The sequence below is a fragment of the Hippocampus bargibanti genome, linkage group LG19 (assembly GCF_051943395.1).
Source record: "Hippocampus bargibanti isolate YZ-2025 linkage group LG19, ASM5194339v1, whole genome shotgun sequence".
Classification (NCBI taxonomy): Eukaryota; Metazoa; Chordata; class Actinopteri; order Syngnathiformes; family Syngnathidae; genus Hippocampus; species Hippocampus bargibanti.
Genome location: NC_142752.1, coordinates 3,894,552 through 3,917,997, shown reverse-complemented (window position 1 = coordinate 3,917,997; position 23,446 = coordinate 3,894,552). Strand labels below are relative to the sequence as shown.

The 23,446-nt window shown below is 40.8% G+C and overlaps 1 protein-coding gene across 7 annotated transcripts; it reads left to right on the top strand.

Moving 5' to 3' along the window:
- The first annotated feature begins 608 nt into the window (after positions 1–608).
- Positions 609–23,413, top strand: LOC148883622 (triadin-like). Of its 7 annotated transcripts, none has more exons than XR_016118525.1 (8): positions 609–747; positions 12,872–12,979; positions 16,784–16,985; positions 18,630–18,671; positions 18,999–19,049; positions 19,670–19,840; positions 21,270–21,349; positions 23,281–23,413. XR_016118525.1 is itself a non-coding variant. In XM_089022612.1 (8 exons), the coding sequence occupies exons 2-7, from the start codon at positions 12,941–12,943 to the stop codon at positions 21,290–21,292; spliced, it is 528 nt and encodes a 175-aa protein (XP_088878738.1). In that variant the 5' UTR covers positions 609–747; positions 12,872–12,940; the 3' UTR covers positions 21,293–21,330; positions 23,281–23,413. The 7 variants fall into 7 exon arrangements, 6 of the variants coding, with proteins under 6 accessions (XP_088878738.1, XP_088878734.1, XP_088878740.1 ...); XM_089022612.1 differs by having other exon boundaries at positions 21,270–21,330; XM_089022608.1 differs by lacking the exon at positions 23,281–23,413 and having other exon boundaries at positions 21,270–21,572.
- The last annotated feature ends 33 nt before the right edge of the window (positions 23,414–23,446 follow it).

Below are 23,446 nucleotides of genomic sequence, written 5' to 3'. Positions count from 1 at the left end.
AATTTAATTGCACTCAGGTTGAAAAAGAATGGATTTCTCATCATGGATTCACATTGTTTGTAAAATGGAAGGAAAGCTTACATGAGGAAAAGTTTGGAAACAATAACGCATGGATGATGTCATCTTAGAAAAAAATTAATAAACATCATGAAAAGTCCAAAACTATTTCCTCCATATCAATCGACGATAATAATTAATCATTCAACATCAATCCCAGACGTGTCGAATGTAGAAGACAAAAAAATGTGATGGACGCGAGGAGACAATGCCGTCCTCCAGTGTACTCCCAAAAATGCGACCGCACTGAACCGGATCCCCCCCCCCGTCCGTCCGTCCGTCCCTTCTCAGCGGCTCCTTATCATCCTCCTCCCCCGGGTGCCGCGTCTCCTCGGCGGGGTCATATCGCCCCTCTACTGCTCCGCTTCCACCGCCTCCGTCGTACAGGTGCTCCCTCCACAACAGCTAAATCCGATCCGAGCCGAGCATTTATTTATAAAACACCTCTTCAATAAGTCTCCATTAGAGATGAAATATGAAAAAATAATACATCTGGGATAACGTCCTATTTTGTGTTCTCGCCTTGACGCGGCGGACCGAGCGGCGGACAATGGGGGATGAAGATGGAGCAGCCGAGCGACGGGAGTCCGCAACCCGTGAGGAGCGTCTCGCGCCTACCATCTGTCAAGAGCAACGCCGCCGCGCAGGGATGTGTCACTTCTGACCGAGTCATTTCAAAATAAGACACGGGTAAGTCGACATTATGGTTTGACTTGAGTGAGTTGCCTACCGCAGTCTTATTTTGAAAATAGTTGAAAATGTCTTATCTCCGTGGGGATTTTGCATCAAATTACGCATCGGCAGCAGCAAAATCGCAAACAAAAAAGGCATCCGAAGAAATAGGTCCAAAGTAGCAAAGAAAACCATGAATAAAACATGAGAAGACGAAACAAACCGGACAGGGTGAAACAAACAATGACTTGACACAGAATGGTCATGCCGGGAGTTCTTTTAACTCATTCACTGCCAGACTTGTGCAAAAATGTGTCCATTCCAGTGCCAGGGTTTTTGTCATTGTCAGTCGAATTCCAGGGCCCATAGAATATTGAGTTTTAGGACCACTTAAACAGTCAATATAATTCACAAATGTAGTCAGGAATTGAAAATATGTCGTAGAGCGCCATTCCCGAATTACAGTAAAGTCTCGTTATATCGATATCGGATATATCGATAGTCCCGGTTATATCGATATTTTTTCGGACTCCCTTGAATATCGATATAACGAGACTTTACTGTAGTTCGGGTTTTGTTTTTTCTTGCTTGGGTGCTGATAAAGCACCGGCCAGACCTCTGGATACGGTTTTCCCTTCCACAAGGGGGCATAATATCCATTTTTTTCTATGTTAGCGCTTCAGCTGTTGTTAAAGCGCTATATACATAGTAATATGTATGTATTGCATTGTATTTTGAACAGACGCCCCCATTTCAAGCTCATATAACTCAAGACCCATATAACTTAGGAATTAACTATTTTTTCCTGATAAAAGAAGAGAGTCTAAGGTTTCTTATCCTGCATTGAATGTTTATATAGTCGTAAAACTCAATATTCTGTGGGTCCTGGAATTCGCGTGACTATGACAAAAACCCTGGCACTGGAGTGGACACAGTTTTTGCACACCTGGCAGTGAATGAGTTAACCAAAAAGTACAATATCCCATCGAGACATAACTAAGGCGCCATAGGCAATAACTTTCTTGACCTTTTAAGTGATTTCATATTTCGGCCTTGTTTTATTTTGAAGGCGAACACACTCGATCTTCTTCCTGTTTGCGTCGAGCTTCAAATCGATGATGTTCCGCTCAGCGGGGATCTTTTCATACCCCGTGATGAGATTTTTGGCCGTGTTCGCTGCGCAGCTGCTTCAACCAATCTAATAAATATACCCTCTGCTCTTTTGGCCCCTCCCCCTATCAGCGGGCAGCCCTCTCTTTGAGATTTCACCCTCATCATAATTCCTCATTCGCTTCATTACGATCGCTTTTTCTGCTAACTAGCGATTGATGTTGCATACTTAATCGAGAGTGCTTAATGAATTTCATATCATATATTCAAATTGCTCAACAACTAGCCATCAATTATGCCAGCGAGCCAGCGACTTTACTCCGCGGAGAGTGGTTATCTCATTTCAGACACTTCATTTAGCTCAGTATCGTACCCGTCGCCGTCGCTAACAAGGGTACAACATCCCCCTAATGTGATTAAATCTGTCACTTTCTGAACCGAACCTAAAACTGTTTCGGGTTACAGGAATGCAGGCTCAGAGAAAGAGCGATTATAAAAATATTTGAAAGCAAAGTGACAAAGTAGAAACTGAAACGCAACGACAAATAACGCAATGGTGAATCGTTGCGTGTCACAGCCAATTGCGGTAACACGCATAAAGAAGGTATAAGTTGACACAAATTCCCAGCGATCAAATCAGCCCGTTTCCAACGGAGCTCGTGCGCCATCTTGTGCATTTTCTGGGCGCTACGTTGGAGTCCAGATGGCTCGAATTGATACGGAAGGACTTCTTTAATCGATTGCAAACATGTATGCTTTCCTCTTCAGAACTATTCGAATCATATTCATTACTGGATGAGTAACAAGAAAGCATCTTCTTCGATTCTGAACTCTCTGAAGCCATTGTTTTGATTCTGGAGCAAGGCAGTGTGTGACAAATAGTGACGTCATGAACAAGGGGGCGGGACCTTCTGAGAATCACCATTTCTGAGGTCATTTTGTGGCAGTTTTGGGACACTTTAAGTCATTTTTATTGCTGTTTTTTTTCTAAAAATATCAACCTGCGTGTTTTGGGTATTTTAGATGCCTTAAAACGTTTTTCTGATGTCAGTTAGAAAACAAAAATGTGGTGTCGGTTGTCCTTTAATCCATCAAATATCCGAATATAGTTTGTAAATGTAGCTGAATTAAGTGCAAGAACAGATTATTTACAGTCGCCTCGTTTCAGGGCGTTAGCATATGTTAGCTAACCCGAGTCCGCATCACCGATGCCGCCGAAACGTTTTGCTCATGTCAGTAAGGAAACAAAAAAAATGGCGTCGGTTATCCTTTAAGTTGGGGCTGAAAACAAACTGCCGTTATATGACACCAGACCAGATAGATACCAACAATGGCAAAGACAGAAAGTGTACACCTTTTGGCTAAATATGCCTCAAAAGTCAAACTAAATGCTAACCTTGAGTTTGATGGCACGTGCGGTGATGGCAAACTTCACACCATAATTGTTTTTTTCAGAATCACAATCATCTTTATTGCCAAGTATGTAGAACACAAAAGGAATTTAATTTAAAACAGATTCTTATCTTACAGACAGTGTATTGTCGGCGTTCACATACCTGACATGTTTCGACAGCTAAATTTGTTTCCGGTAGAACACGCTGCCCTAGTAATTTGGTTATCTTGATCATGTGACTATAGACGAAGACCCGTAATTGCCTGTTAAGTGTCCTTGAGAGTTTATAAATTTGCTTAGAAATAAAATGTATTATTATTATTATTATTTATTAATTGCAAAGGAGGACAAACACAGTAAGCTAACCTTCTTATCTTCCTATAACATTTTTTTTTTCAATATATAGTCATGCTCGGATGACAGGAGTGTTATGACTCCAAACACGGCTCATCCAGTGAATGAATAGCTCAGTGTTTGAGCCTATCTCTGCCCTCCTCCGTCGCCATCAATCTTTGTCGCCGTCCACCCCCTCCCGCATACACACACACACAAAGAAACACGCTCACCACACAAGCTGCAAGGGGAGTTTAATTATGCTGCTAATCTTGATTGACGGCGGCGTACATAAAGGCAGATTCCCGCCAGCTACGTGTCAAAGCGACCGCCCAGTCGTGCGGACCTATTTAGTCATCCTTCCATATCCCCGTCGCTGCCTCTCGCTCTTCCTTCCTCTCGTATTCATCCCCACAATCAGTAATTCAGCCTCCTTGGTCACATTTTAGACGGAAGTGGGTGGTGCCTAGCGGTCTGTAACCTGACGGTGAAGCACTCTGGCGGTAATGGTGATTGTGGCAATGGGTTAATTTCACAGCCCGTGATTGTCAGTGAGACTGAATTAGGTAGCAAGGGCTCATAGTCATCTTGCATCTATTATCACATCTATTGTCCCAACCAGACATTTTGACACAGCTAGTACATAAGCAACAGGCAGGTAGCAATCAATAAATTCAGAGACTGGCTGTAAATCAAAGTATAGATGCTCCCCTACTTACGAACGTTCGAGTTACGAACTGTGGTACATAGAACATTTTTGTAGTAACATATGTAGTATTCTCTCCGGTTCTACATATCTTTATAGAGCATATATTTTATTAAATGTTTCTTTTGCAGTACAAACCAATACAGGTTACTTTTACAAGCCTTAAAGGACAACCGACGTCTCCGGACAAGTTGTGTCCATAATTTGTAAAATGGCTTCAAATGACTTCTACTCAGCGTATTTTACAAAGATTCCACCGCATATAGCTATATTTTACGTTTTAAGACTCGCGCTGAATATTCAGGAAGCCTTGTTTTTGAGTTGGTGACGAGTCCATACGTGACGTCAATAAAGGACCGCCCCTGACCGTAAAAAAAAGACGCATTGTAGCGGTCCTTCCATCACGTCAATGTATTTTGCTGTACTTGTTTGGTCTGGGGACCTCGTGTTGCACCCAAAAGCCACCAGAAGAGGGCGTCCAAGTGCCATATAAGGAATTTATCAGCCTGTGGAAACGGAGGTGGCCACAGGAGGTCGCCATTTTGTGCCTCTTTTTTTTTGGGTGAGAGATTGCCTCAAAATGGCACAAATAAATCCTTTAATCGATTGCAAACGTGTATGCTTTCCTCTTCAGAACTATTTGAATCATATTCATAACTGGATGTGTAACAAGAAAGCATATTCTCCGAATCTGAAGCCATTGTTTTGATTCTCCAGCAATGCAAGACGTCTTGACGTGACGTCACGAACTGGGGGCGGGACTTTGTGAAAATTCCCAATTCGCAGCTCAATTTTTTGCAGATTTTGGACACTTTGAGTCATTTTTATTGGTGTTTTGCATTTGACTAAAAATATCATACTGCGTCTTTTGGGTATTTTAGATGCTATAAAACGTTTTTCCGATGAAGGCCATTGAACATGTGAAGAAAAATAGGCACAATTAATTAAAAAAAACTACGGAATTGTTTAGGTATGTAAATTATGTAGCTACACTGACTATAGTGTGTACACTGATACTGTTTCATAGGAATGTGCAAAAATATACATGATACATTTGAGTTACTGTTTAGGAAATTCATGGTGATAATAAAGAAGCTATTTTGTGCTGGTTTTAGTGTGCATGGTTTGGTAGCACTTGACATGGAAAAGATGGTGGGCAGGGTGTTAAGGGTGCAGTAGGATTTTCCATGCCCTTGTTTTGGTTCTGACAGCATGAAAGTCCTCAGGAGTAGTTTTGGTTTCCCACAGTCCTTATTTTTGTCCCCAATTTAGGCTGTAATGGAGGAACCCAGGTCTGTGGACCTTTCAGTTACCATTGGTGCATATAGTAATAGTATAGCGAGGTCACACAAGGTCACGCTGTTTTTGATTGTATTAATTTATATCTGTAGTCTCTGGAGTGTTTTAGATATCGAAATATTTTCAGTAATTATGACTTTACTGCTATGTTAGCATAGCTTGGTGATAAGTGGCTGTACTTTATGAACAACACACCTGTGCAACATCGTGCCACATGATGTTGACTGTGACCGAAAGTGACAAGGAAGACTATATCTTCCAGATAGCAGGTGCCTCTTTATTACTTTATCTGTCTCAAGCAGATGTCTCCAGATGCATTCTGCTGCCAGCCTATTCCAACACTCACCCACACACACACCGGGAAGCACGCAGACCCTCTTCCACTCTCACGTGCCGGCAACACCTATCTTGACATAGATCCAGCTGCACAGCCCAGCGAGAGGAAATAGCATGGCATGAATGTGCAATGTGCCCGTGAGGCAGTGAAGTGGAAGATCGAGTGTTTACACCTGGTGAAATGGAGGACGGAATATAGATTAGGTCGTGAGAGCAATAGGAGGATGCAAAACGGCGGAATGGACAGTGGAGGGGAGAGATGAGTGTGTGCGTGCGTGTGTGTGCGTGCGTGTGTGTGTGTGTGTGTGTCCACTATGTCAATAAAACAAGTGTGTGCTCCCTAAGTCCCCACCATACCTATAATATGTGTGCGCGCACACCGTGTCCCCACCATTGGATTGGATTTGCCTTTATTAGTCTCGCAGTGGAGAAATTTACATTTCACAGCAGCAAAGTTATAAAGGGAATGAAAGTAGAAAAACAAAATACAGGAGCTACTGAAAAGGCAGCCGCTCTCGTGGCGCCATGCATATAAAATGTGTGTGTCTGTCTGTGCACACCATGTCCCCGCCATACACATAAAACGTGTATGCCTGTGTGTGCACACCATGCCCGCACCATGCATATAAATATGTAACATGTGTGTGCACACCATGTCCCCACCGTGTCGCTAAAACGTGTATGTGTGTGCATATGATCGGATATGAAGGATATGATATATGTACGTTGGCTTTTTATGTCGTCCAATGTAGACAAGATCACTCAAAGTAACATTTAAACTATCAGTAAAACAAGTGTGTGCGCACACTATGTCCCCACCATGCCCATAAAATGTACCCGCGCACACTGTGTCCCCACCATGCATATGAAACGTGTATGCCTTTGTGTGCACACCATGCCCCCACCATGCATATAAAACATGTACATGGGTGTGCATATAAAACATGTACATGGGTGTGCACACCATGCCCCCACCATGCATATAAAACATGTACATGGGTGTGCATATAAAACATGTACATGGGTGTGCACACCGTGTCCCCACGGTGTCGCTAAAACGTGTATTTGTGTGTGTGTATATGATCGGATATGAAGATATGATAAATGTACGTTGGCTTTTCATCTCATCTAATATTGACCAGACCACTCGAAGTAACATTTAAACTGTGTTTTATTCCTTTTTTCCTCTCCTATGCAATAACAATGTCTTTTTCAATGTGCTCCGAATCTCGACGTGTCATGGATCAAAGCCTAATTCACTTTTATTGACGGTCTTTATCTGACAAAAACCTTTTTTTTTTCCTCGCTAATAAATTGCCAGCGAGTGTGCGGCTGCATGTATTCCGCCATGTGTGTTGGTGCCCGCGGGCAGAATTGCAAGTGCTATTAGAGCAGGATATTGCCGCAGTAGCTGGCGGCGGCTCGATACAATTCCGTCCATTTGTCATTTTTATCAAGAGGCGAGCGAAAATGTAAATTGCATCAAGAGCCGGTTTCAGAAGGTGCCCCGAGGTCAACTTAGCACAGGTACGCCCCCCCCCCCTGATGCCGAATTCTTGTATTCAAGAAATACGGCAAAACGGAATTTTCATTTATCTTTTTGACATCAATCCTCTACATCAGGGGTGTCAAAGTCATTTTTTGCCGCGGGCCACATTGTAGTTGTGGTTTCCTCTCGAGGGCCGTTATGAATTTGAGGAACCTATTAGAATGTTTAAATCCCTTCAAATATTACATATAGAGCACACAGCAAATTAATGAATAACTCGTTTTCAAATCTGAAGTCAAGAATAATGACTTTTATTGTGGTTGACATCCAAAAACATGAAATTTTGGCTCAGATTTTAGCAATCATCATGGAATTTAACGAGTTTGATTTGCTTTCGCGGGCCGAAAAAAATGATGTGGCGGGCCAGATTTGCCCGCCTTGACTTTGACACCTGTGCTCTACATCTTTCTTTTTTTTTTTTTTTTTAGTCAAATGTCATAACGGAACTATTTTACCCTCCAACCACAAACTCATCAAGGTGGCAGACTTGACTTGTAAAAGGCAAAATGAGACAGCGCTTTCATTCCCAATCACCGCTCCGGGCTCCATAAACCTTTGGAGACTGTGCATCAAGCCCTAAGTGACAATTCCCGTTTATTGGAAGCATGCTGGGAATCTCATTAGGAACGCCAGCCAAGGCGCAGTCGAAACGACTTCACTGGAGGAGCAGGGGGTGTGTTCAATACGTGCCTCGCTCAACTGAGTATCCGCATCAATGATGTTGTCGTCGGACAAATGGGAATCGGATTAGCATTTGGGATCAGAACAGCTTTTGAGTAGAAGATCAAGATTAGGATGGAGATTTGGCCTTGTCACCTTGATTGTTGGGGAGAGAAATGGAGAGTGTGCTTTATATTTGGGAAACTTTTAGATATTTATATATTATATCTTTAAAACCTTTTTCATGAACTCATTCATTGCCAAACGAAATGCAAAAATGTGTCCACTGCAGTGCCAGGGTTTTTGTCATTGTATCTCATCATCATTTTGGCAAATTTGTGCCATGAGACTTCTTAAATGTCAAAGATGGTAAATGAGCCCATTTGCATAGCACAAGCTGTCAATCACAACAGCCTCTTTCCAATATTTGTTTTAATAGAAAACAGCAGGAGTCTATCCGGCAATAAAATGGATGCGGTGGGGAGAGCTCAGCGGTAGGTCAGACTGTGGGAAAGGGAGTCGGGGGGTGGATTGAGTGAGGTTTCGGCAAGGGAAGAAAATAATCAGTCGGGCATCTGTTTGAGGAGGAAAGGTGACGGAAACAACAATTACACAACAGATGGGCGCGGCACGGTGGCGCCGAGGAGCCAAAGGATGAGGGGAAAAATAGTGCATAAAGGGGGTTTTGGGGTTGGGGCCGTCGTCTATGGAGAAAAGGGAAGGAGAAGAGGAGGATATGGATTGCTTGAAAATGCATGAGGTGTCTGGTGCGCGAGTCGCTTACTCTAATGGGGCGAGCCCAAGCATCACCTCCTCATGCGGCGCGTCGGGGAAAAAAAACGCTTATCGTCTGTTGCACTTCGCTTAGAGCGATCCCGACGCTCGTTCAGCGAGTTAGACATTCGCTCGCCGTGCGTGAATCATTTCGCCGGCCTGCAAACGAATGTGCGGCTCAAGTCGCTCCGCTCCGACTTTGAACTCATTCACTTCCTTTAAGGAATGTATTCAGAATTGAAAATATGACGTCGAGCACCATTCCCGAATTAGTCCGAATTAGTTGTTTTTTCATGCTTGGGTGCCGATAAAGCGCTGGCCAAGGAGGCAGAATTTCCCCTTTTTCCATGTTAGCGCTTTGTTTCAGCTACAATTAAAGCGCTATATAAACAGATATGTATGTATTGCATTGTATTATCTCAAAAAAAAAAAAAAAATCCCATAGGAAACCATTAAAATGGGAATAATCTGTTCCCGGGTTTCCATAAAATATACTTTTCAACTAAATAAGCCTTCAAACTACACACAACATACCGTATTCTATGTATAATAAATGTGCTATTGTATTGTAATGAAAGAAATACACTGCATTGTCTCATAAAGTCACTTTATTCACATTTGTGATGGTCATTGATGGCTTGATGGAATGGCGTTGGAGGTCGAAGGTCAAAGGGAATTGCTGTTTGGAAAGAGAGGCGCATTACATAATTAAAGAAATAAACTGTGCTGTCAAATAAAGTTTTATTTACCTTTTTGATGGTCGTTGATGGCTTATGGAAGGAGAGTCACCTTCCATAAAGACTGTTGGTAACTTAACCTCTGGTGCTGTTCGGTCGTGTGCTTCCGCCGAAGATCACTCCGCCAGCCGTGGTGGGTGTGTATTATGAAAATAGTGCTTATTATAAGGTTTAATTTTCAGAAATTTGACGTAAGTTGAGGTCTCACTGTATTTCATTATGGTTTCTCATCTAGCCAAAGCACTTTTTTTTCAATTAGGCTGTGAGTCCGTGTAACATTTCGCTTTGCCTGACTCACGAGTTGGATTTTATTTTCAGCAATCTTCCCCCGTGAATGACGGAGAACCGCCGCAAATGATGCATTTAACAGTGAGTGAATTTATGCCTCAACAATGACTCAACGGTAACACCATATAAAACACAGTATGTCCATTTTTATAAAAATGTCAACCTCCGTGTCAAATACGGGTGCAAAGGTGTTCACCCCCAAAAAAAAAATCAACACCAGTGACCGACCAGCTGGTCAAAAGTATGACAGGTCACCATTTTAAGCCTTAACCAGTTGATGGGGTTAATTTCCACTTGCATGCTGTCCTTCCATCTGCCCGGCCCGCTTCTTGCGTCGGCACCCAACATGTTTTGGCAAGCGGCGTCATTTTTTTTGGCTCATACATAGCGCCAACCGTCCAACAAAATAAGGATTAGAGGCCTGCAAGACACCCCAAAAGCACCAATTTCTTGCTCACTGGACTCTCTCCAAGAAAAGGATTTTGTGAAAATAGACCCCAACTGTGTTTTATTTTATTTTTTCCTGTCAGTGGCAAGATGAAAAATGACAACGTCAGGTCACTGTGACACACAAGATGTTTTTTTTTTAAGACGGACATCAAAGGCTGCAGGCTGATTTCATGATCATAAATACACAATTGTCAAAAACAGCGCTGCATTAATCCCGGCTAGGTGCCCGACAACAGCTGGGATAGGCGAAGGTATGCGGCCCGGGGGCCAAATGCGGCCTGTGGACTGTTTTCATTCGGCCCGCAGCCTCAGTCATAAAATCAATAATGTTTGGGCATTAGCAAAAACATACATAGACAATAAATAAATACATACATACATACATACATACATACATACATACATACATACACACACACACATACATACATACATACATACATACATACAGAAATACATAGATACATAAATAAATACATAGATACATAGATACATACACATACACACATACATACATAAACACATACATACATACATACATACATACATACATACATACATACATAGATACATAGAACATAAATAAATAAATGGCAATAGACAATAGACATTAGACAATAAATAAGACATAAAGATAAGACAGATATACAGAAATAAATACGCAAAGAAATAATGAAATAAATGCCATATAAAAATAAAAATCAAAACATAAATTGAATATTATTTTCCTTTCGGCTTTTCACATCAGGGGTCGCAAATCAGTGTCCTCCATCTAACCCGGTTTTGTGCATCCTTTTCTTTCATCTCCTCAAATAAATGAAATTGAATCATAAATAAATACATAAATCTGAACAAAAATAAATACGTAAATAAATACTGTATTTACCTGCGTGTGCTAAGTGCTGCCATCTAGAGGCTCAAATACGAACAGCAAATTAGAATATTAATTGACTGAATGAGTGCCCCAATTTTGGAAAGTTTTTATGTAGTATTTATTTTTTATTTCCAAAATTGCGACAATCAACAAAAGAACAATGACCGTATTTTGCGGTGTATAAGGGGCACCCCTAATGAATGATGTCCACTGATGTTTAACAGCCTACAAGCACACACAGGCACGCACACACGTCATGTCTCTGAATTACCTTCTTTCAATGACTTATTCAACCTGACTCAGGCTGATGTTTGGCGCTTTCATTAACATCTGAAAAGTGCATTCTGATTATGGCTCTCCACCCCCACATGCGAGGGTGTGATCTTTACTTTGACCCTTACTCATCTTCCTCCCACTGTTGTTTCCTTTTGTACTTGGCTTGCCGTTAGATGTAACCTTTATATTTATAAAGCGCTGTCCGAGGTCCTGAACCTTTGTGAGAACGTTCCTGAAAAGAAAACAAACACATTCCGAGACTGACAATAACTTTGCATGCTGGTTTTAATAAATGTCTTAATGGTGGTTTTTTATTTATGCATTTTATTTGTGTGTGTGTGTGGGGGGGGGGGGTGACACTACTTAGCATAAACAGTCTAAGAATCACCGATCATAGCATTCGCGTTTGTGTCAAACACACCGACGGTCACGGTTGCTATTTGTTTCATCAGCTAGCTCACATCAGGAAACGTCTCCCCGAAGCATACAACGATTGTGCACCCCCCCCCCCCTCCTCCCGCCAGCTTTCTGTGGACTCTAGATTGCCAAATCCAGTCCAGCAGCTGTCTTTGCCTCTAATTATATATAGCCCATGCGGCGCCGACTCCCAGAGCAAAAAAAAAAGTAGAGGTCAGGTTACCACTCAGGTTCTCACACATACTGTGGACACACGCAGATCTAAAGTTTGAAAATAGCGCGGGGGGGGGGGGCAAAAAAACAAGCTAATTTCCACTTCACTTTGACTTTGTACCGAATGCCCATGGTGACTAGCTTTTAGCCGCTAATGCCGCCGCTAACTGTTGAGAACTGTCTTTTGTGAGTCGGTGTGTCTGCTATAAGCAGCTTTGACGTGTAGGTCGTGGTTGCTGTGTATTAGCCAGCTATGTGAGTTTGATGGGGGGGGGGGGTACGATTGCAAGGGGCTCGGCCGTTTTGACAGTTCAACCTTGGCACAAGTCATTGCTATTCTAGTTGTAATACTTTCTCATCACTGTTTTGTTATTCTTTGCCTTCTTTTTGATGTGCCTTGCTTGCCCCTTCTGCCTCGACTCTCTTATCTCTATTTTGGACCTGGGGGGGGGGGGGGGGGTAGATGCCTGAAAGGGTGACTCCTCATCTTGTCTCGCTCTGCGTCTCGCTACAAAGTGAAGCTAACCAACCCTTACTGAAGACTTTTCACGGACACAGAGTTTTTGAAAAGTTGGGCCAATACTTTCTAAACTCATCCAGAAGAAGAATCAAAGAAGGTTGTGTTGTGTATTTTTAGAAAATGCCTTGAAACGATTTTCTGTCTTTCTTTCTTTCTTTTCTTCTTTTGCTGCTGGGAAGAACATGTTTTTTTTTCTTTTTTCTTCAGGATTGAATGATTGACTTACATGCTTGTTTCTATGGTAACAACTCTTGGGCCAAGCCTTTCAACTGACTAATGGCGATCACGGAACGGAGAACAAGCGCAAAGTCCAAGGTACTGTTGAAGGAAAAACAAACACAAAATAGGGAAAATAACAACACTTTGCCTATAAAAATCTGTTAACATTTGCCCGCCCGTCCCCACCCCCCAAGAACTAATTTGCAGTGTCTTTAAAAGAGTCGTTAGAATTTAGCTGATAGAAGTCGGGGTTATATTGGGTCATTGTGACGTTGAAATTTATCAAGTGGAAAAGTGCAGCAGAATGATGTTCTGGGAAATTCTATTAGCTGGGGGTGTTTTTTTCCCCCTATATATTACGGGAAAAGTAGTGAAAAGAACACGTGCCATGGTGGCTGATAATTTTATTAAGAGGAGTGCTGTAGTCATTGCCATTCTCTGAAAATGTTTGTATCTTTGTCGAATTTTAGATCATTGATTCGTAATGATCGTATGATTTAACACCTCGGACTGCATGTTGGTAACATGGTGATCGTCACAGTGGCAAAGTTCGTTACGGCAACCAAGAAAAACAGGAAGATCTTGAGCACCAGCAGCTATCTATCTTGCTATTATAATAATAATAATAAATTTCATTTATCAGCGCCTTTCAAAACTCTCATGGTCACTTTACAGTCACAGGATAACTTTTTTTCTGTGGGTGAGCAGCGGCAGCCAGATGCGCCAGCGTTCACTCAACCCATAAGTAACTCAACTAGATAGTAAGCTAGCTAGCTAGCAAGCTAATATATAGCTAATAGCTAGCGAATAGATAGCTAATAGCTAATGAACAGCTAGCTAATAGTTAGCGAATAGATAGCTAATAGCTACCGAACAGCTAGCTAATAGTTAGTGAATAGATAGCCAAATAGGTAGCCAAAATGGACCTGTATAGTGCCACTTAGCAGTTTTTTTGACGACGATACTAGTGCAGCGTGTTCTACCGGAAACAAATTCCTTGTGTGTTCTACATACTTGGCAATAAAGATGATTCTGATTCTGATTCTAATACCTAGCGAATAGATTGCTAATACCTAGTGAATAGATAGCTGATAGCGAGCTAATAGTTCGCTAATAGCTCATCTGTCAGAGATGTTTGATGAGACACTGTGGACAACGACTCAAACCCAGAAAGATTGTCTTTTTACTGCCGGCAGGAGACGTAGCCATTCATGACAGACGCCTGAATTCTGCAGCCCTCTGCTAAGCTATTTATTGAGAGTATATGCGAATTAAAGTGATACATTAGTAAAACGTAGTTTTCTTGATTAGAATACCAAACCTCTTGAGTTCTAAGCACGTAAGCAATACAACATTGTCTTTTCCATGAACGGATAAATGTGTAACCTGGCTAATGAGCTCTTCCTGTGAAGGAGTTTCAAGTCCTAAATTACTACGGTGATAAGGAGTTTCCCAAGTCTTAAATTCTGTCCAAGGCCAGATCTCCTAGATGAAGATGACACTTTAACAAGCTGTGTCTGTTGACCTCAGATTGACCCCAGGTTGTCTGTGCTTCAATTGTGTATTCGGGTCACACATGTTGACTAAGCATATAACAGCATGAAATTTTATATATGATAACTTCTTATTCTCCATCATCGTCCAAGCAAATGGCTGGAGGTCAGCAGTTGCTGGGCCAACACTTGGAAAGCTGCATCTGCTCATGTAAAGATGTCATATTCACGTGGGTGGGATGGACATAGCCAAAACATACACTTAGCCTCCATCACACTTCATAGCAAAAACTAGCATCATGCATACAGCCAACCAAATATGCTCACTAGCACGTTACACAAATTACATTTTACCCGTTGAGTTCATCCTGGGAGGGTAAACGATTAATAAATGAAAGCCAATAATCCGTTTGAAAGACACAGACAGAAATCTGTAGCTCTGTGAATACCAAAGCATCAAGGCAGTATATGGGGCGGGGTCGACAATAGTGCAAGCGGTCAAGCGGGTACGTCGCACCCATGTTAAAACGGCTGATGGCCTTTTTCCCCTTGATCCGTCACGACGGCAAGACTCTCTCTCACCTGCGTCGGGTCGATAACGTCGGTCCGTCTCGGTGCCGTTAAATCAATGTGAAGCTTTTATGGCAAACACGCACGCGCGCACGCCAGCTTGGCCGCTGTGCAAACATGTTAAATTGACGCGCGGGTTTGTTATCAATGCGGCAACGTATAAGGTCAACTTGATGGATAAACAGACGATTTTTTTTTTTTTTTTTTTTTTTGCCCTCCCTGAACGCTCACCGTGATTCAGAACCTTTTGGTCTGCTTTTATTATCAACCGAAAAACACATAGGATCAAAATTGAATTCCACAGTTTTCAAAAGCTGATAAAACAACAACCAATATTACAAGGCAGCTATTGTACTCAGAGTGGTAACGTGTCGTGTACGTATCGTGATAATATCATTGAAGAGAATGGAATGAATTAAACATTTTGAGCATCGTTATTCATTCACTGCGGCTTCTTTGCATTCGTGTGCGGGTGAGTGACTTAGCCACCCGGGGGGGGCAGCGTAATGCAGTAATACAGAAGTTTTATTCAGCTAAAGTCAGGTGCCGCATACTTGCAGTTTAACTCCATATACAGTGAGACCTCAACTTACAAACACCTTATCTTACAAACTTTTCATCTTACAAACGTCATATTTATGAAAATTAAACCTTATAATAAGCACTATTTTCATAATACACACCCACCACGGCTGGCAGAGTGATCTTCGGCGGAAGCACACGACCGAACAGCATCAGAGGTTAAGTTACCAACATGGAAGGTGACTCTCCTTCCATAAGCCATCAACGACCAACAAAAAGGTAAATAAAACTTTATTTTACAGCACAGTTTATTTCTTTTATTACAGTCCTCATGTAATGCGCCTCTCTTTCCAAACAGCAATTCCCTTTGACCTCCAACGCCATTCCATCAAGCCATAAATGACCATCACAAATGTAAATAAAGTGACTTTATGATACAATGCAGTGTATTTCTTTCATTACAATACAATAGCACATTTATTATACATCGAATAAGGTATGTTGTGTGTGGTTTTAAGGCTTATTTAGTTGAAATGTATATTTTATGGAAACCCGGGAACGGATTAGTCCCATTTTAATGGTTTCCTATGGGAAGTTCATTTTTGAGATACACACTTTTCGCCTTACACAGTCTGTCTGGGAATCAATTAAGTTCGTAAGTTGAGGTCTCACTGTAGTTTGTTTTCGGCATTCGTAAGGCATTGCTAATCGAGCATGAATACAAGAACCCTTATATGACTGGAAAAAAAAAATCACTCTCCCAATCGCTTCAGGTGATCTGGGTCAGCATCTCTCGCTCATCTCTCCGCCTCGTGCTGCTCTCGATTTTGATTTTTGCCGTCCGTGCGCACCAAGGAGCACGCTCCAATGGTTTTTGCCAGAGCCCTGGCGAGCAAACAGCTGCCGCGCGGTTTAATCTAGACCGACGCTAAAGCTAACGCAAAGCATTCATGGCGTGACATGACTTGGAAGAAGATCATCGACTGGTGGAGAGCAAAGCATGGCATGGATGTATTCATTTCCCATTACATTCCCGTTGATTTTAAGTAAACACATTTGTAAATCATCTTTCTGCATTCATTTGAATGGAAATGGCAATTAATCCGTTCCAGCCTCCTCCGTCATACTTATTTTTTAAACGTGAATAGATGGTGGAACATGTATCTAAGTCAATAAGTAATAAGTGAATTCACAAATGCTGAATTCCAGTGTTTTTTAGATAGATAGATAGATAGATAGATAGATAGATAGATAGATAGATAGATAGATAGATAGATAGATAGATAGTAATTCCTCTCTTTGTCTCTTGATTCAGGTGCCTTCTCCACCGATGAGCAGCCAGAAAAGCAGCGGGGAGGCGGTTCCTCCACCGCCAGCTAATCAAAAGACAATTTTGGACGACGTGATCCTGACCTTCAGCTCGCCCATGGCGTGGCTGCTGATGGTGGCGCTGATCATCACCTGGTCGGCCGTCGCCGTCGTTCTCTTTGACCTGCTGGACTACAAGACGTTGGCAGGTAGGGAAATTCTTAGCGCATTCTGATTCCTCAACCGTTGTAATCCAATCCAAATATGTTGCCAATATATCCTAGTCTCCTTTCATTCATTTGTGGAAATGTCACTCCTGTGCTCATATCACAATAACATTTTTCATTATCAGCTTCATTGAAGACATTTTTGAAGTAGACTTCAAAAGTGGACATTATTATCATTTTTAACATCATGTGTTTCATTTGAAGAACCACACACGCACATACAAGAAATAAAGATGGAACGAAAATATGTTGGTATGGATGACCTTTCAAATTTGTGGCAAAATCCAAGTAAGGAAGGCAATGGGGAAACCATTTTTTATTCATGACACTGTAATATGCCCAAGATGCAGTTTTTATTTTTACTTCAATTGTCATCAGTGTGTTTTTTTTAATAATTATTATGAAAAAATATCACGGCACATACATACATAAGTAAGTGTATGTATGTATGTATGTATGTATGTATGTATGTATGTATGTATGTATGTATGTATGTATGTATGTATGTATGTGCGTGTGTGTGTGTGTGTGTTTGTGTGTGTGTGTGTGTGCGTGCGTGCGTGTGTGTGTGTGTGTGTGTGTGTGTGTGTGTGTGTGTGTGTGTGTAGGTAAATAAGTAAATAAGTGAATAAGTAAATAATATAGATAGATAGATAGATAGATGAATACATGCATAAATAAATGCATAAATGGATGAGTAAATAAACAAATACAATACATACATACATAGATGCATACATAGATACATACATAGATACATACGTAGATACATAAATATATAGATAAATAGATAGCTAAATACATAAATGCATAAATACATCATTTGCTAAATAAATAGATAAATACATTAAAAAAATAGATAAATAGAAAAATATATGAATAAATACATGCGACCCATGAAGGGAAAAGCCGAAATGAAAAGAAGAACATATGAATCAATAAATGCATGAATATATAAATAAATATGTTAAGCCTTTGGGATTAGGTGGACATTTTATCGTATTACAGAGTGGATGAGTGTAAGAGTTGATTTTGTTCAATAGAGTGCATTTTTTTTTAATTCACACATTTAAAAAGGAATATGGTGTTTGGGTTCATATCGTGCTTTGATATGGACACATGAGTCTCTCCATGTTGGATGCTAACACACATTTGCCGAATGACAACTGATGGAAAAGCCGCTCGCTCCCTTTTGTTTCGGATAAAGCCATCAAAACGTATTTTCATTGTGTATCTTTTAATTCAAAACGCTCTGAATTATCCCAGTAGATATGTAGCGCGGTCATGCTATGGCACTTTTTTTGAGGCATGACATCCCAAAGTCAAGGTGCTCCATTCGATGATGTTGTCACTGATAATAAAACACCCCCTGCAGCCCAATGGCTTTGACTATCATTAAAAATAAAAAAATGGCGTAATGGACCACGGTTACCATCCTCGGGTGACTAAGGTCCTTTTTTTTTCCCATCAGTAGCTCTTTTATCTCTCTTCTACTGTGACCCTCTCTATGTATTTCATTCTTAACTCCTTTCCTCCTCTTCCTTGACCCTCCAACCACCCCCACCCCCTTTCACGCCTCCTCCACACATCCTCATGCTGTCCATCATCTGCCATCCACCCCCAAAGAGTACACGTCATACTGTGACGACCCTGTGTGTTTATCTGCCGGTAAAAAAAAAAAACAACAACAACATTTACACTTTGCTTTGACTGCTTTGCTTGCTAGCATGTTAATGGCGAACCCCCCTCCCCCCCTGCCGTATTGTTTCAAACTCTCGTATTCTCTGACTGTACCCCGCACTCCCAGCATGCTTTGCATGGGTTCTCACAATCCATCTTTTGTTAAAATCTCAAACGTTTTTCTTCAAGTGTGCAGTGAATTAAAGGCATGTTTATGATTGCTACCCCCTCCCCCTTTCTTTCTTGGTTCATCTGTTATGTGACATGAAGCCTCCTTTTTCCCAATTTCTGTTTTTTTTTCCCCAACACCTTCAGGTCTGCCGCCTAATTCCGCCATCGCCAGGCGAGGTTTGAAGGCCAACAGAGGCAAGTGGACAAACACCGACCTTATTATTAGTTTCCCCCCGCCCCCCCTCACAGAAAATGTTGGGTCCGTTTACATCACACCTAATTTTAGATTACATTACATTACATTACATTACATTGCATTGCATTACATTACATTACATTACATTAGACAAACCTTTATTCCCTCTCTCCCGGCAAATTGGCGTTTTCGTGTTTATTATGTTTGTTAAAGTCATTATAAGTGCCTTGCACGCCGGGTCCTAGAGGACAGTAATTTCATCTGTGCTGTATGTCATGAATATTAGCATATTTGACAATCACAATAAGAATCAGAAAACCTTTATTCGTCCCACAACGGGGACATTTGCAGTCCACAATAAAGCTGACGTTGACTTTGACTTATTAGTTTCGCACTGGAGAAATGTAAATTTATAGGAGCAAAGTGAGGAAAGGAAAAGAAGAAGTAGAACAAAATACAGGAGCGGCTGTAGAGGCAGCATAATTTGATCTATTTGGGAGATCTACATATATATTGAACACTGTAACTCATCTGGGCCACGTTTAATGAAGGAAAAAAAGAGGAAATAAAAATATTTTTAGAATACTCCCTTGACTTTTCTGTTCCTCCATGGATTCAGGAGGCATCCGCCCAATCAGGTCCAGCCCCTGCGCGGTCGCTAACCCCCCACCACTGCCGCAGGAGAGCACCGACTGGATGGAGATAATGTGGACGTTTGCCGCCAGCCTGGTGGCACCCGACGAGGAAGAGGAGGCGGAAGGTATTCAGCAGCTAACTGAAACCTTCACATGTAAGAGCCAACGTCACCCATCACGCTAACGTCAGCCATGTAACTGCAAGATTGTGACATATTTTGAACATATTTTCAAGCCATATTAACACAGTATAACTTAGATAGCGGTGAATGAACTCAAACTACTTTTAACTTGTTAGCTAGCTATGTCGCTAACAATCTTGCTGGCTTTCTTGCTAGCCAGGAAGAGCTAGTATAACTTAGATAGCGGTGAATGAACTCAAACTACTTTTAACTTGTTAACTAGCTATGTCGCTAACAATCTTGCTGGCTTTCTTGCTAGCCAGGAAGAGCTAGTATAACTTAGATAGCGGTGAATGACCTCAAACTACTTTTAACTTGTTAGCTAGCTATGTCGCTAACAATCTTGCTGGCTTTCTTGCTAGCCAGGAAGAGCTAGTGTAACTTAGATAGCGGTGAATGAACTCAAACTACTTTTAACTTGTTAGATAGCTATGTCGCTAACAATCTTGCTAGCCAGGAAGAGCTAGTATAACTTAGATAGCGGTGAATGAACTCAAACTACTTTTAACTTGTTAGCTAGCTATGTCACTAACAATCTTGCTGGCTTTCTTGCTAGCCAGGAAGAGCTAGTATAACTTAGATAGCGGTGAATGAACTCAAACTACTTTTAACTTGTTAGATAGCTATGTCGCTAACAATCTTGCTGGCTTTCTTGCTAGCCAGGAAGAGCTAGTATAACTTAGATAGCGGTGAATGAACTCAAACTACTTTTAACTTGTTAGCTAGCTATGTCGCTAACAATCTTGCTAGCCAGGAAGAGCTAGTATAACTTAGATAGCGGTGAATGAACTCAAACTACTTTTAACTTGTTAGCTAGCTATGTCACTAACAATCTTGCTGGCTTTCTTGCTAGCCAGGAAGAGCTAGTGTAACTTAGATAGCGGTGAATGAACTCAAACTACTTTTAACTTGTTAGATAGCTATGTCGCTAACAATCTTGCTAGCCAGGAAGAGCTAGTATAACTTAGATAGCGGTGAATGAACTCAAACTACTTTTAACTTGTTAGCTAGCTATGTCACTAACAATCTTGCTGGCTTTCTTGCTAGCCAGGAAGAGCTAGTATAACTTAGATAGCGGTGAATGAACTCAAACTACTTTTAACTTGTTAGATAGCTATGTCGCTAACAATCTTGCTGGCTTTCTTGCTAGCCAGGAAGAGCTAGTATAACTTAGATAGCGGTGAATGAACTCAAACTACTTTTAACTTGTTAGATAGCTATGTCGCTAACAATCTTGCTGGCTTTCTTGCTAGCCAGGAAGAGCTAGCTAGCTAGCCAGAAAGAGCTAGCGAGCTTCCTTGAACATCAAGCACTCTGCATGGGCACCATTTTATATTCACTAACATTCACGGACATTGATTGAAGGTCGAAATTGAGCGGCTCTTTATTTTCTGCCCTTCAGCTTTGCACTCAGAGGAATTCTAAAAGGAAGGAAAAGCAGAACCGGGGAAAACACCAGAGAGGTCAAGAAACTACTTTGAAGTATGACACAGAGGGAGGGAGAGTACGAATCGTAGTGATATTTCATCCTTTATTCCATTATTATTATTTTTGTTGTTGTTGGTTTTTATCATGGCCGCCGCTTGATGAATTTGCTTTTCCGTGACATTTTGTTCGAATTGTGTGTGTATATAATACAGACGCGTTATTATTATATTTTCTGTAATTGCTGCCGTCGCGCACCCCCATTAAAATACCAACCCCTCTTCGACTTTGCATAAAAATTCACGGCGTGGGAGAGCGGCATTAGACGCTTGCATAATAAATCCATAAGAATTAAACAGTTCATTATAATGGATGACATCATTAAGAGCAATCCGTGTTCAAATAATTCCCCAGATTGTTGAAAGGTAAAAAAGTATATATATAAATTTAAAAAAGCCCATGTTTAATTAAAATTAATCTTTGGCACTGTTGGGAATATGTTTGCAGTGTCATCGTATAATTATGGAGATGAAATTATATTACAGACACATTTATTACTATGGGGGACTGTGCCGTATTGGTAGAAATAGACTCAAAATTACAACAATGACGACTTAATCATTCAATATTCTGTCAAAGAAAATAATATAATAATAATAATTATAATAATAATAATAATCATCATCATAATAATAATCATAATATTCATAATAATAATAATAATAATATTCATCATATTAATCACAATATTCATCATAATATTCAAAATAATAATAGTAATAATAATAGTAATAATAATAATAATAATAATAATAATACAATATATTAAACATTTACTGGTAAATATATTTGAATCATCAGTTAGTTTGTTTCTCAATGAGATTTATCATGAGAAAATCATGTATTCATTGTGCATGTATTATATATATATTTTTATTCTGTAAATATATAGTTTTTTGAATAATGGAGCACAAATGCTGACACACACACACACACACACACACACACACACACACACACACACACACACACACACACACACACACACACACACACACACACACACACACTTTTCAATGGTTTTGTGAGGTCCGGATAACTCCAGATAAGGAGTGAGGACCACCGTTGCTGACAGGTTTAGAGAACTAGTGTTACATTTGAACACTAAATGTCACCCCATTTCCCACTTCAACTTCTTTAAAAACAAAGAAATAAAAAGTGGACTTGAATCTGAAATAAAGCAGGTGTGAGGTTTCTGAATGGGTACATTCAAAGTCCTCACCCCTGCAGTGAATTTGGTTAAAATATCGTTTTACTTTTTGTGGTATGAACTTTTTCCTCTCATTAACCACGCACACACACACATAAACACACACAGTGAGTAAAAAGTGTGTGTATCCAAGTGAAGTGAAAATACACACCAAAAAAATCATTTTGGGTTAATTTGTGAGGACCTCTCTGAACTTTAACAGATGCATATAGAGACCTTCTAGAAGCCTTTAGAATGAAAAACTTGTGAGGACTGGCCAAAAGGTCCTCACTTGTCAAAAATGTCCTCACTACGTATGGTATAAAATGTTAGTGGTCCTCACAGGACTAGTCATACAAACACACACACACACACACACACACACACACACACACACACATGCTCACCTTTCCTTTTGGCTGATGAATCCAAACACCATGAATAATGGATCTGAGCCCTCTCTGGCCTGAAGGGCCAGCTTTTCATCAAGTAATTTGTTACTTTCGTTTATTTACACAACCTGGCCAAATCTGCCTTTGGGCCAGGCGCATTTGAGGTTAAACACACACACATAGACACACACACACACAGGGCAAACTGTACAATGGTGCCGTGAGATTTTGATTTGTGAAATTATCTTTTACAATTCAAATCAATGGAATTAAAACTTAAACGGAAACATGCACTACATAGTATTTGTACGCAAGTCAAAGTTGCTCATATCTTGAGGCTTTTATAGGTTACGCCACTCATATCTCAAGGCACCTGTGGACTGGCAAGTCTCACACGCCGGTCATCGGATTGTTGCGTCCTTGGTAGAGGTCCGCGGTGAATCGGGCTACGAACAACTGCTATTTGATGACCTGAAAAAGGTAATTGGCAGCGGTCAAGCTATTTGAATGAAA

Coding starts and splice junctions, on each gene's coding strand:
- LOC148883622 (XM_089022612.1), top strand. CDS start 12,941: ATGGCGATCACGGAACGGAGAACAAGCGCAAAGTCCAAG. Junction 19,050..19,669: donor AGGTTTGAAGGCCAACAGAG/GCAAGTGGACAA, acceptor CCATGGATTCAG/GAGGCATCCGCCCAATCAGG. Junction 19,841..21,269: donor GCTAACTGAAACCTTCACAT/GTAAGAGCCAAC, acceptor TCTGCCCTTCAG/CTTTGCACTCAGAGGAATTC.